The 15,579-nt window shown below is 47.6% G+C and overlaps 1 protein-coding gene across 1 annotated transcript in view; it reads right to left on the bottom strand.

Annotated features, from left to right (window-relative positions):
* Positions 1-15,579, bottom strand: part of ZFAND3 (zinc finger AN1-type containing 3) — a 451,339-nt gene that overhangs the window by 205,531 nt on the left and 230,229 nt on the right. The window contains exon 3 of the mRNA XM_069236323.1: positions 9,424-9,603. Coding sequence (XP_069092424.1) covers positions 9,424-9,603 — 180 coding nt within the window. The remainder of the gene's footprint in view (positions 1-9,423; positions 9,604-15,579) is intronic.

Here is a 15,579-nt window from a genome sequence, read left to right as displayed (position 1 = left end):
TTTTCCAACAGAAACACAAACCCGAGATTGGGGGTCATCTGGTGCGCTTGAGGATCAACTGTTAGCAATCATTTTCACTCAATCTTCAATAGTGATATGTTTAAAGTTAGAGACCTCAGCATCTTGGAACAGCCTCAGAAGATTTATCTGGGTTTGCAAATTCCTCTTTAGCTTTAAGGCTTTTCTCTAAGAAATAGTGTGTCTACAACATGCAGGAGCGATATCAGCGGCACTGGGATCAGCGAGAAAATGAATGGAGTGAAGAAATTCCTTAGAAGAGTTTTTTGAGGAGATAAAAGATCCTACTCTTCGAATAAGATTAACTGCCTTTATTAAAAAGCAATTATTTATTAATCGGTGCTCCATTCTTCATGATACAAAAAGTGATTTAAGAACAAAAACTCCAATAAACAGATTTTAAGCAAAAACAAAAAGCAATTATTTTCATAGTTAGCAGCAATAATTGCCCGACTAGTTGCATGGTTTTCTCTACTGCTTTTCCAGTTGCATGATCCTTGTTTAGCTTAGGGCAAAACACTTCAACTATGTTGGAAGAGTTTCAAATGGTCCAACTGGGTAGTGAGTGGGGCCCTAGAAGAAAGCTCAATAAGAACATTGATAAGCAATATTGGAAAAAATAATGTTTGTCCAAGCTCTAATGTAGATAATGTCTACATTTGTTTTTATTTGAGGACATCATTGGGTATCAAAACAGTTTAGGGAGGAGGGTAACACAAAAGAGATCCAAATTTTTTCTGAAGCGGATTTAAATTCAACTAAGATTGGATTTGCGTAACCTGTTGAGTCAGGCTTAAGTTTGCCAAAGGTTAAATCAAACACTTGCTAAGACAACGATTGCACCTTTGTAGACACTTCAAAAAAAAAAAAAAAACGTCACCAAATGGGCATTTTGAGTTAAAGCTCGTGTGATTAGTTCATTTAACCATGCAGAGTCATCAACAGTAAGAAAGGGTCGACAGTAAATTAAGTGGCATCTAGCATTTTTCCAGTTTTAAGTGTAAGGTATCAGGACCCAGATATTCGAAGCATGGGACACTAATCATTTTACAAGAGTCCTTAAAGATGATAGCAACCACACCCTCACCTACAAGATTTTACTGTATTAGTTTATAATCCATGGGAACGACGTCCTCAATGACAGGGGCTGCAGTCCTCCAAGAACTAAGACAAAGTAAGAAATACCACATGCAAGTTATTTTCAGTGATTAAGTTTATAATGTGTTTTAAATCCCATCTAGCATGACAAAGGCCTGAGGGCAGTGCAGACTTAGGTGCGTACTGTATGCAGGAGGTTTATGGGAGTCAGAGGCTCATGAAGGACGTGTCTGTCAAGTACTTTTATGAAGACATGGTGGGTGCTACTACAGATCTGTTTGGCTCCATGTAGTACTCTTATTAAAAGATCTACCAAAGTAATAAGGCTGATTGTACTAACTCTGAAAGGAAGACTTAGTCCTGCCAGGAGTTGCACTTGAGAACTACAGGCAACACGTCGGCAGCAGTGTTTCATCTGTGAACATCTCGCCGCCGTCCCATCCCGAGGAGCCGGTCCAGCACACCAGTATCCGTTCTTGGTCCTCATGCTAGCCATGACATTAGAGGAAGATTTACTCAGTTTGTGGCCTTGTACTTGAAGCCGCACGCAGTACGCCAGAGAGGATTCAGCTAGAGGCTGTTACTCAGATCTAAGGTACAGCATGGAGCGCATCTTGAGTTGGTTTTGCCATCCATAAAATCTCAAACACTTTCTCAACTTTATGTTTTTTACTGTATAGCACGGTGACTAGGTTGGGGTGCCGTGGGCTGGGTCTTAAAAAAAACACTTAATTACTCAACTTCAAACAGCACATGGACCTGGCTGATCCTGCAGTGAAGCTCTCAGCCAGGACACAGTGCTGATGCCCAACACTCACCACAGCGCTTTGGTAAGCAGGTATGTTCGAGCATTGCCAGGGCTGCTTGGCAGGCTAATGCCCAGAAACCGTCCGCTTTAATGGCAAGAGCATGCTTCCCTCACTGCTGAGGTAAATGTTTGCTGATCATGCCCAGATCAGTTCTGAAAAACACCCTCCCCGTGTCAATTTGGAATTAACAGCTGACAGAATACTGGAGTGTTTAGACGCCATGTCAGAATATGGAGGGGATGCCCTGGAACAACAAAATGAAGCGATCCCCCCCCCCCCCAACAGGACGAAACCCTGTTTCAAAGTGTGAAACTGCAAGGTCTGCAGAGACAAATCAACACGGCTGCTACAACATCTCGCACCTTAGGGCTACCAGACATGCTAGCTATTGTAATATATATGGCAGTCACACTCTAAAAATCTATAAATAAAAACTACAGTACGAGTCAGGGTCTCTCAGAAGACACCCCGTCCCCTCTCACCGACCCCCCCCCTTCCCAGTCATGGTCCAGTGACTGAGCCAAGACTAATTTACAGTATATATTCTCTTGCGCTGAGTAAATGAGACGCTTCCCCGGTGACAGATTATCCTGCAAGCCTGGCATTCACGCAGTCCTCATTCACAAACGTCAGACCCTACTCAGCCATACCTCGATACAGCAGCAGGAACCCGTGAGGGATCAAAACAAGTAACACAGTGCTGATTCTGTTGGATTCCCCCCACTATACATTTTTGCAAAATTTTTTGGTTGGTACTACTACTACTACAGTAAACACGTGGCCCTCTGTCTGTCAGGACAGGGCAGCAGAGAGACTATGCCCCCCCTGCCTTAAACACAATATAGAGTGTAGAACAGAGAGCCACAGCAGGCATACAGACTATGCATTACGGGACCACAACAGCAGAGGGCGCACGAATACAAGACCGCAGCAGCAGAGGGCACACAAATACAGGCCCGCAGAGGGCGCACGAATACAGGCCCGCAGCAGCAGAGGGCGCACAAATACAGGCCCGCAGCAGCAGAGGGCGCACAAATACAGGCCCGCAGCAGCAGAGGGCGCACAAATACAGGCCCGCAGCAGCAGAGGGCGCACAAATACAGGCCCGCAGCAGCAGAGGGCGCACAAATACAGGCCCGCAGCAGCAGAGGGCGCTCAAATACAGGCCCGCAGCAGCAGAGGGCGCACAAATACAGGCCCGCAGCAGCAGAGGGCGCACAAATACAGGCCCGCAGCAGCAGAGGGCGCACAAATACAGGCCCGCAGCAGCAGAGGGCGCACAAATACAGGCCCGCAGCAGCAGAGGGCGCACAAATACAGGCCCGCAGCAGCAGAGGGCGCACAAATACAGGCCCGCAGCAGCAGAGGGCGCACAAATACAGGCCCGCAGCAGCAGAGGGCGCACAAATACAGGCCCGCAGCAGCAGAGGGCGCACAAATAGAGACCCGCAGCAGCAGAGGGCGCACAAATACAGGCCCGCAGCAGCAGAGGGCACACAAATAGAGACCCGCAGCAGCAGAGGGCGCACAAATACAGGCCCGCAGCAGCAGAGGGCGCACAAATACAGGCCCGCAGCAGCAGAGGGCGCACAAATACAGGCCCGCAGAGGGCGTACAAATAGAGACCCGCAGCAGCAGAGGGCGCACAAATACAGGCCCGCAGCAGCAGAGGGCACACAAATAGAGACCCGCAGCAGCAGAGGGCACACAAATAGAGGCCCGCAGCAGCAGAGGGCGCACAAATACAGGCCCGCAGCAGCAGAGGGCGCACAAATACAGGCCCGCAGCAGCAGAGGGCGCACAAATAGAGGCCCGCAGCAGCAGAGGGCGCACAAATACAGGCCCGCAGCAGCAGAGGGCGCACAAATACAGGCCCGCAGCAGCAGAGGGCACACAAATAGAGACCCGCAGCAGCAGAGGGCGCACAAATACAGGCCCGCAGCAGCAGAGGGCACACAAATAGAGACCTGCAGCAGCAGAGGGCGCACAAATACAGACCCGCAGAAGCAGAGGGCACACAAATACAGGACCGCAGCAGCAGAGGGCGCACAAATACAGGACCGCAGCAGCAGAGGGTGCACTAATACAAGCCCGCAGAAGCAGAGGGCGCACAAATACAAGACCGCAGCAGCAGAGGGCGCACGAATACAAGACCGCAGCAGCAGAGGGCGCACAAATACAGGACCGCAGCAGCAGAGGGCGCACAAATACAGGACCGCAGCAGCAGAGGGCGCACAAATACAGGACCGCAGCAGCAGAGGGTGCACAACTGTTTTAACTCAGGCATTCAGAGTATACAATACAGGACCACAGCAGCAGAGGATGCACAACTGGCCTAACTCAGGCATACAGAGCATACAATACAGGATTGCAGCAGCAGAGGGCACACGAATACAGGACCGCAGCAGAACAGGGCGCACGACTGTCCTAACTCAGGCATGCAGAGTATACAACACAAGACTGCAAGCAGCAGAGGGCACACAACTGTTCTATCTGAGGCATACTCAGTATACAATACAGGACCGCAGCAGCAGAGGGCGCACGACTGTCCTAACTCGGGCATGCACAGTATACACTACAGCACCGCAGCAGCAGAGGGCACACGAATACAGGACTGCAGCAGCAGATGGCATACAACTGTTTTAACTCAGGCATACAGAGTATTCAATACAGGACCGCAGCAGCAGATGGGCATACAACTGTTTTAACTCAGGCATACAGGTAATACAATACAAGACTGCAGCATCAGAGGGTGCACAAATATAGGACCGCAGCAGCAGAGGGCGCACAAATACACACCCACACCCGCAGCGGGCGCACAAATACAGACCCGCAGCCGCAGAGGGCGCACAAATACAGACCCGCAGCCGCAGAGGGCGCACAAATACAGACCCGCAGCCGCAGAGGGCGCACAAATACAGGACCGCAGCAGCAGAGGGCGCACAAATACAGGACCGCAGCAGCAGAGGGCGAACAAATACAGGACCGCAGCAGCAGAGGGCGCACAAATACAGGACCGCAGCAGCAGAGGGCGCACAAATACAGGACCGCAGCAGCAGAGGGTGCACAAATACAGGACTGCAGCAGCAGAGGGTGCACAAATACAGGACCGCAGCAGCAGAGGGTGCACAAATACAGACCCACAGCAGCAGAGGGTGCACAAATACAGACCCACAGCAGCAGAGGGTGCACAAATACAGACCCGCAGCAGCAGAGGGCGCACAAATACAGACCCGCAGCAGCAGAGGGCGCACAAATACAGACCCGCAGCAGCAGAGGGCGCACAAATACAGGAACGCAGCAGCAGAGGGCGCACAAATACAGACCAACAGCAGCAGAGGGCGCACAAATACAGACCAACAGCAGCAGAGGGCGCACAAATACAGACCAACAGCAGCAGAGGGCGCACAAATACAGGACCGCAGCAGCAGAGGGCGCACAAATACAGGACCGCAGCAGCAGAGGGCGCACAAATACAGGACCGCAGCAGCAGAGGGCGCACAAATACAGGACCGCAGCAGCAGAGGGCGCACAAATACAGGACCACAGCAGCAGAGGGCGCACAAATACAGGACCGCAGCAGAGGACGCACAAATACAGGACCGCAGCAGCAGAGGGCGCACAAATACAGGACCGCAGCAGCAGAGGGCGCACAAATACAGGACCACAGCAGCAGCGGACGCACAAATACAGGACCGCAGCAGCAGAGGGCGCACAAATACAGGACCGCAGCAGCAGAGGGCGCACAAATACAGGACCGCAGCAGCAGAGGACGCACAAATACAGGACCGCAGCAGCAGAGGCCGCACAAATACAGGACCGCAGCAGCAGAGGGCGCACAAATACAGGACCGCAGCAGCAGAGGCCGCACAAATACAGGACCGCAGCAGCAGAGGCCGCACAAATACAGGACCGCAGCAGCAGAGGCCGCACAAATACAGGACCGCAGCAGCAGAGGGCACACAGCAGAGGGCACACAAATACAGGCCCGCAGCAGCAGAGGGCACACGAATACAGACCCGCAGCAGCAGAGGGCACACGAATACAGACTTGCAGCAGCAGAGGGCGCACGAATACAGACTCGCAGCAGCAGAGGGCGCACGAATACAGACCCGCAGCAGCAGAGGGCGCACAACTGTTCTAACTCAGGCATACACAGTGTACAATACAGGACAGCAGCAGCAGAAAAAGGTGCACAACTGCCATAATTCAAACATATAGCAAAATACAATCAGAGCCTCCGCAGCAGAGGGAGCATTACTATTCTAACTCAGGCATACACAGTACACAATACAGGACCTCAGCAGCAGATGGCGCACAACTGTTTTAACTCAGGCATTCAGAGTATACAATACAGGACCGCAGCAGCAGAGGGCGCACAAATACAGTACCGCAGCAGCAGAGGACGCATAGCTTGCCTAACTCAGGCATACAGAGCATACAATACAGGATTGCAGCAGCAGAGGGCACACGAATACAGGACCGCAGCAGAAGAGGGCGCACGACTATCCTAACTCAGGCATGAAGAGTATACAACACAAGACTGCAAGCAGCAGAGGGCACACAACTGTTCTGAGGCATACTCAGTATACAATACAGGACCGCAGCAGCAGAGGGCGCACGACTGTCCGAACTCGGGCATGCACAGTATACACTACAGCACCGCAGCAGCAGAGGGCACACGAATACAGGACTGCAGAGGCAAACAACTGTTTTAACTCAGACATACAGGTAATACAATACAAGACTGCAGCAGCAGAGGGCGCACAAACACAGGACCGCAGCAGCAGAAACAGCACGACTGTCCGAACTCAGGCATACACAGTATACAATACAGGACCGCAGCAGCAGATGGGCATACAACTGTTTTAACTCAGGCATACAGGTAATACAATACAATACAAGACCGCAGCAGCAGAGGGCGCACAAACACAGGACCGCAGCAGCAGAAACAGCACGACTGTCCGAACTCAGGCATACACAGTATACAATACAGGACTGCAGCAGCAGAGGGCACATGAATACTGGACCGCAGCAGCAGCGAAAGTACGACTGTTCTAACTCAGGCGTACAATATAGGACAACAGCAGCAGAGTGGTGAACAACTATTCTAACTCAAGAAAACAGAGTAAACAATACAGGACTGCAGGAGCGGATGGAGCACAACTGTTCTAACTCAGGCATACAGAGTATACAATACAGGTCAGCAGCAGAGGGCGCACAACTGTCCTAACTCAGGCATACAGAGTATACAATACAGGACCTCAGCAGCAGAGGGCGCACAACTGTCCTAACTCAGGCATACAGAGTATACAATACAGGACCTCAGCAGCAGAGGGCGCACAACTGTCCTAACTCAGACATACAGAAAATACAATACAGGACAACAGCAGCAGAGGACAAATGACTGTCCTAACTCAGGCATAGAGTATACAATACAGGACCTCAGCAGCAGAGGGCGCACAACTGTCCTAACTCAGGCATACAGAGTATACAATACAGGACCTCAGCAGCAGAGGGCGCACAACTGTCCTAACTCAGGCATACAGAGTATACAATACAGGGCAGCAGCAGAAGGCGCACGACTGTCCTACCTTAGAAATACAGAATATACAATACAGGACCTCAGAAGCAGAGGGCGCATCACAGTCCTAGCTCAGACATACAGAACATAAAATACAGGGCTGCAGCAGCAGAGGGCGCACAACTCTTCTAACTCTGACATACAGAGTACAGAGCCTCACAACTGTCCTGAGACATGCAGAGTATACAATACAGTGCCGCAGAGGGCGCATTACTGTCTTGACTCAGGCATACAGAGTATACAATACAGAGCCGCAGCAGAAGATGCACAACTGTCCTAACTCAGAGATACAGGGTATACAACAAAGGACTGCAGGAACAGAGGGAGCACAACTCTGAGACATACATACAGAATATACAATACAGGGCCGCAGCAGTAGAGGGAGCAAGACTGTCTTAACTTAAGACATATAGAGATTACCATACGGGACTGCAGCAGCAGTGGGCCACAACAGTCTAAAGAAGATGCATAGAGCATAAAATATAGCAGAGGGTGCACGACTCTCCTAACTCAGACAGAGAGTATACAATACAGAGCCGCAGCAGCAGAGGGAGCATTACTGACCTAACTCAGACATACAGTATACAATAAAGGGCAGTAGCAGAAGAGGGCGCACGACTGTCCTAACTAAGATACACAGAACACAAAATACAGGGCTGCAGCAGCAGAGGGCGCATGACTGTTGTTACTCTGGTACACACAGCATAAAATACAAGACCGCAGCAGGGGCGCATTACTGTCCTAACTCCGACAGAGTGTACAACACAGGACCACAGCAACAGAGAGTACACAACTCTCCAAACTCAGACATACAGAGTATACAATACAGGGCAGCAGCAGAGGGCGCATTACTGAACTAACTCGGACAGAGTGTACAACACAGGACCACAGTAACAGAGAGTACACAACTCTCCAAACTCAGACATACAGAGTATACAATACAGGGCAGCAGCAGAGGGCGCATTACTGAACTAACTCGGACAGAGTGTACAACACAGGACCACAGTAACAGAGAGTACACAACTCTCCAAACTCAGACATACAGAGTATACAATACAGGGCAGCAGCAGCAGAGGGCACATTACTGAACTAACTCAGGTATAGAGTACACTATACATGGCCGCAAAAGAAGGTGCACCACTGCCTAACTCTGACATACAGCGTTTCCAATACAGGGCTGCAGCAACTGAGGGTGCTCGACTCTCCTAACTCATACATACAGAGTATACAATGCAGGACCGTGGCAGAAGAAGAGGGGGCACAAATGTCCTAACTCGGACTTACTGGGATTACAATACAGAGTGGCAGAGGGCGCAAGACTGTACAACTCAGACTTACGGAGTATACAACACAGTGTGACAGCAGCAGAAGAAGGTGCACAACTGTCCTAAATCAGACATGCAGAATATGCACTACCGGGACGCAGCAGCAGAGGGAGCACAACTGCCCTAACTCAAACATACAATACAGGACGGCAGCAGCAGAAGGTGCACGACTGTCCTAACTAAGACATATAGATTAAACAAGACAGGCTGCAGTAGCAGGGGGCACCTTGCCCTAAGACTTAGACTATAAAACACAGGACCGCAGCAGCAGTGGGCACATGACTGTCCTAAATCAGATATATAGAGTATACAAGAAATAGCCACAGCAGCATGGGGTGCATTATTGTCCTAACTCGGACATATAGAGTGTAAAAGACAGGGCTGCAGCAGCAGCAGGCACATTACTGTCCTAACTCAGACATATAGAGTACAGAATACAGGACCGCAGCAGCAGTGGGTACATGATTGTCCTTCCTCAGACATACAGACTATACGAGACAGGGCCGCAGCAGCAGGGGGTGCATTACTGTCCTAACTCAGACATATAGACTATACAAGACAGGGCAGGGTCAGGAAATGGCGCACTTACACTCCTCTTGGCTCGGCGAAGGTACATTCAGTTCTGTGGGGAGCGGAGGTGAGGAACCCACATTCTGGGCGCTCAAAGAGGTATTGCTGTTGTCACTGTTTATCTCCCCTGGAAAAAGGTCTGACTGGCTGCTGCTCGTGCTGGGGGTGGAGTCCTCGTCCGGCTGTTTCTTCTGGAAGTCTGTCACAAAACAAAAGACGGGTTCAGCAATGAGAGCACTGTCCCTTGCTGGGTTTCAAATGGTCAGTCTATGGAATCGTTGCATTTAGAGGGGGTAAATGCATATATGACCTTCCCACTTTTAAATTCTGAATAAGAGAAATACCAGAAGGTGGCTTTACCCCAGGACCCAACAAGCATTGGGAACATCAATAGGTCGCACAATTTGAGCCTACTGACTATGCCAATGCAGTTTAAGATCTGTGGGAGTGAAAAGAGGGTGCATGAGGTCAGGATTCAGGCCCCAGGATCATCAATTAAAAATAGCTCCACCACAATTACTCTGAAAAAGAGCACGTGGCCTCTGAGACGTTGCCGTGAGCAGTGGTGTAACGAAACTTGAGTCCCCCCCCCCCTTACAAAGTACATGGAGGGGATTGCCCTTGCACCCTGACCCAATCAGGAGCGCTCGAGCCAGGGGACCCAACGCCCATGCACAGTGCCGGCCAGTGCACGATACGAAACTACTGCTGCTGAGGGGCCCCCTTGGAGCTCGGGGATCCTCGCATTGCGGGGGCCAATGTTACACCACTGGTCCCGAGCCAGTATTGCGTCTGGAACACTGCCATGAGCTGTACTAACCACCTCCTGAGCATCTCAAAATGTCCCTAAAAGAGTCATGTTGGTGCTTTTCAACCCTGTACATAAAACATTACATATATTTTCTCCAAATTCAGTTCATGTTTCACACATATTCAACCAAAAAGCACCAGGCAGATCAAATATATTTCCCACGTTGCAAGTAATGTTGACCGAACGGAGACTGCAATCTTTATCAAGCACAGTACTTTTAGCAGTTTGGCGTGCACACTAAGAACAGTAATCTCAGTGAAACAGCAAGCACCTCTGTAAAACAAGAAGCATTGGCAATGCCAATCTTTTACACCAATACTTGTTTATAGTAGTCTTCAATGTCTATCGAGGTTGCATCATCCACATTTCTACTGCAGTTTTTCCAGGGACCACGAGGTGGTAATGAAGGGCAAAAAAATGGTGGTTAAATGTGGCTCTGTTGGCAATGCCACATTCAGAGGAGGACATATATACCGACGACAAAACCAAATAGCTCCTGTGAGTGTATCAAAAACTGAAAAAGAGTAAAGCAACAATCAGGCGAAGGCAACCGAGCCTGACAAGAAGCCATGCAATGTAGAGCAAGGATTGACTCTGAAGTATTGTACACAATGTTGTCTCCCAACAGACAGCTGGCGCTATCTGTAGTGAGACCACAAAGAACAACAAGCATTTGCAATGCAATGCAATGGGTCTCTCGTTTGCTCGAGTTAAAGCTATTAGCGTTGTTAACTCCTAACTGGACTTTTCTTGCCACATAAACTGAAAAGTAAAACAGTTTCACATAAGCGAGCCGACGGCCATCATGAGCGCAAAGCAAACACACAAAAGGAAACAGAAGTTTGCTTTCAGGGAAACGTATCAGCAAAAGGGCAATTATCCACGTAACCAGCAAAAATGCAAATATCCATGTTACAGGGTCTGTAATGCAAAGTGCTCTACTACTGCTCCGCGGGATTAGACTGCCTAATAAAGAGAAAAAGTAGTGCAGAAACCATACGGAAGACATGTAGCCTCCTATGTTTTCAGTAGTTGGCCAGTGCACCCAAGGCAGGCTAAACACCGGAAAAAGCATGACGTGTGCATGCCTTTCAATAACGAAATCAGGCTAATTTTAAACGGCAAGCCCACAAACCAACCAAACTGATGGGCTTGACATGGGCATAGTTAAAAGCCCACAGAGAGAATACACCAGGGACAGAGCGCTTTACGCTCAACCCTAAAAAAGGCTTCTGTATAATGCATGGAAGCCATATGCTCCCTACATGCAACTCTCACCATGTGGGGACTTTTTACTAACTTGTATAGGTCACGTCCCTCTGCGTCTGAAGTTATCCTGCTACAAATAAGAGAATGCAAAATAAAATTGACACAAAAAGTGCCTGCTCCCTCCTTTGTCTGATAACAGCCAGACACAGCAGGCATCCGCACTACTGACCAGGTTTTCAACACTGGCCCGAGGTTCGCCGCAGTAAGTGCTCTGAACACAATAAAATCCCGGCAGATGATGATGAATTTCTTGCTTGATGCCAAGTCTTATTACAGAAAATTTCACACTGGTCAGAGTAGGTTTGGGTTTTGAGAAAGTATTTATTAATAAGATTATTCCTGTGTAAAGACCATTTATCTTCTTTTGGCTTCAATAAGGGCCAGGCCAGATAATGACCAGTAAGCACTTTATTCCTTTGCTCGAGGCTTTTAATTGTGCAAACAATAAGACGCCTCGAATCTTGCAGAATCAGCGCTTTTCCATCAATAAATGGGCTCCCCAAGGGGTGGATGAGGATGTTTGACTCCATAATAAGCCATGCAATGGCTGAAAGAAAGATTACAGAGCTTGCCCAGGGCAGCAGCAGAGGGAGTGGAAGCGGCTCCATGCACTGCAAGCAAAGGGCATCATCCCAAACAATGAGTCCCCGAGTGGTGGGGGGCAGTGTGCCCCAAAGACAGACTGGCACACGAGGACTTTTGAACACATGCTCCTTTCCAACGTAAAGCACTAAGCGGAGAGAGACACTGGATCCTGAGCGAGACCACTCACTGTTACTCACCTTTTGCTGCGGAAGCGCAGTAACCAACCTGGGCGAGACCACAACTTTGGCTGTCACGCATAGTATCAAAACACTTCCCATATAGGCAACCAGACAGGCACATCCATTGCATTTCTACAGAACAGTGTGCTATAAAGTGATATCTAAACCAACAAATTAGAGTAAAATAAAATATCCACAGTTTTTATTGCTCTGAAGCAAATGTCTCTGCCTTCAATACTATGCTTGAAGAGGTTCCAGCAGGGGGCTAATGAACAAAGTCATTCAGCCATGGTTGAATGGCCTCTTGTGCTATTGTTTTCAAAATTAAGAAGGCAATAGTGAGTTGGAATATAGAGCACTAAATTCCACTCACATAACATCAATTACCCCCACTGATGCTTAATATGAATGAGAAACAAGCACCTGCAATGCAATGGGTCTCGCATTTGCCTGAGTTAGAGCTATTGGTGTTGTAAATTCATAACTGTACTTTTCTTGCCACAACAACAGGTCAACCCTGCCTCAAAATGTGGTCCTTTCCTGACACATAATTCCAGTGGCCCTGCACGTAACTAAAGCACTTCCATTTACTTTCTTCCTCGATCTGCAACCAAAAATGAAAATTTAGCACCCTAATTTAAATCTGCCATGCTAATTCTAATTGAATACCACTTTCACCACCCCACCATCAGTGTTGCTGGCTGGCTAACACTATTCCCAAAACAAAAGACACAAGACAGCCATGGAGGAGTAACAAGAGAAATAAACTAGAAGGGCCACCCAAACATATCAAGAGTGTTCAAACAGTCATAGTGTAATAAGGATGTTAAGTTGTCCTGAATCATGGTCCTAATTGCAATAGGGAGAGATGAATTAAACATATACAATTATCATATAAACCCAATAAAAACCTTATCAGAAATAACATTTTGGCATTAGACAGTAATGCTCAGAACATCCGCCAGAGGACACCTCAATAAAAATAGCATTTGCAAGAAACATGGTCATGTTACCACATAATTAGCCCCTAGAGGGCATAACCACATGAAAAGAAAATGACCTAAAGTAATGCAGCATAATCATATATTCAGCCCCTAGAGGGCATAGTGTGTTACACATTTTCAGAGCTAGCAGGTCTACTACAATGATATTACAAACAAGACCCTTAAAACACAAGTTACTCTCAGCTGTAAAACAAAAGTTCCAGACATGAGAGAGGTTAAACAACACTGAATGGTGGGAGGGGTTATTATTTTCGGATCCCCACTAACCTAGTGTGAGGACCCAGGGAACAAAAGAGCACATTCTGGTGAAAGTTTTGAAGGTGGTCCCATTGTCCCAGGACCACCACAGGCTGAGTTATGAGCAAAAATATTTTGTAAAAAAATGCCCTGGAAAGCATTATGGGACAACCGAGTACAGCGAATATTGTAGTATGTTGTCTGCAATGCTAGAGGACATCACTAAAAAAAGAGCATTTGTAAGAAACATGGTCATGTAATCATATAGTTAGCCCTTTGAGGGCATTACCACATGAAAACAGAATGGCAGAATGTAATTCAATGCAACCATACATTTAGTCCCTAGAGGGTGTCAGGTCTAGCAAACCTACTGTAATACAAAGGCCCTTAAAACACAAACTACTCCCAGGTGTACAACAAAAGTTTCAGCCATAAGAGAGCTTAAAAAGACACTGGATGGTGGGAAGGGTTATTATTTTGGGGTCCCCACTAACCTAGTGTGGGGGAATCCAGAGATGACCTAAACAGAAAGTGAGTCGTGCTGGACATTTTAATGGTGGTGGTCCCACTGTCCTAGGGTCACCACAGACTGTGTTATGGGCAAAAATGTTGTGAACAAGAACATTATGGGTGGAGTTTTTCCAGAGTTCAGTGAATATTGTAATGCTGTGCCAGGAGAGCTGTGTTGCGGATTTCTGTGTTTTTCCGTAAAGCATTTATCAATTACACGTGTTTTTGTGAAAGCTATGAAGCGCAAAGGGAAGAGACAAAAGAAATGACTGATAAGGTAATAGTGTGAACAATGTGACCAGCCCTCCAATACTGCCTTGGAGTTCATGCTGTTGGCGCTGTGAACGCCATAGCTGTCATGAGCACGAAGCGGAAAGACAAAAGAAACAATTGTTCTCCCACACTGAAGTATATCGGCAATCGTGCAATTATCCATGTAACAGGGTCAGTCTGCAAGGCGTAACAAAACTGCCTCAAGTGGGACAAACATAAAGCATTTACCAATGACATCACAGGATTTTTTTTAAAGGAAAGCCTTCGAGCGAGTGAAAGTGATGGGCATGAGATGGGAGTAGTTAAAAGCCCACAGATAGATAACAGGTCAGAGAGTTTGTGCGCTTGACCTAAACAGGGGATACTGTAGCCAACTACAGGGGTATAAACTCATCAGTAACAAAAGGATTTCATGATTTTTACTCTACGAAGGTCTTCGTAAATACCACACAGAATATGAATGTATTAGCACATATAGAAGCATATCATACATTAACCTGTTTACAATAATAATGAATACACATCCTCATTTTTGAATTTGAAAACAGACAACCTAAAAGAAATAGAAAGTGCAAACGCGTTTTTCAGTCAGGGGCCACTTTATTAAAGCTGAAACAGAAATAATAGGAAAATAATAATTAGACAGCAGGATAAGAAACCGATTTAAGGAACCAAAACACTTAAGGAGTCCTCAGGAACTGGAGACGTAATTGGTGTTCGTCTATTGTTTTGCCAGTAAAAACATACAGGAAAAACTAAAATTCAGAATAGAACAATTTTAAGCATAATAAATGTGTTTATTTGTTGTTTTATTTTTTTATTTTTTTTAAGGTAAACGTAGACTGGTGATAAGCAATGGTAAAGCCAATAGGTCTTGCCTTTTAACATTGGTTTTGCTAATGCTTTTGGTCATACTGTGCAGCATCACAAAAAAAGAAAAGAAAAAAGGCGTTGTGATGGGAACGTGGGGGTTCATATTGACGCTACTGACTAATAAGTAAGTTGGGGTGGGGAAAGAAATGGATTTGGAGAGCAATACAGAGCTGACAAGAAGGGGCCGATATTGGAAGGGGGAGGGGGCACAAGATGCAAGAAGAACACAGTGCAAAGAGGAACAGAAGACATGCACCGAGGATGGATGCTGCCTGCTTAAGATAAACATGGAGTATCCTGGGCTCGGGCAGTGGAGTGGAAGCATTCAAACTACTACAAACATTGCAAAGACACTGTCCAAAACGTGCAGAGCGTAAAAAGAGCATGGAAATGAATCAACATCTTACTGAGCTGACCAGGAAGGGAGTATTTGC

This window comes from Pleurodeles waltl, chromosome 5 (genome assembly GCF_031143425.1).
Source record: "Pleurodeles waltl isolate 20211129_DDA chromosome 5, aPleWal1.hap1.20221129, whole genome shotgun sequence".
Taxonomy (NCBI): Eukaryota; Metazoa; Chordata; class Amphibia; order Caudata; family Salamandridae; genus Pleurodeles; species Pleurodeles waltl.
Note: the sequence above shows the minus strand (reverse complement) of the source record. Positions and strands in the feature narration are given on the sequence as shown.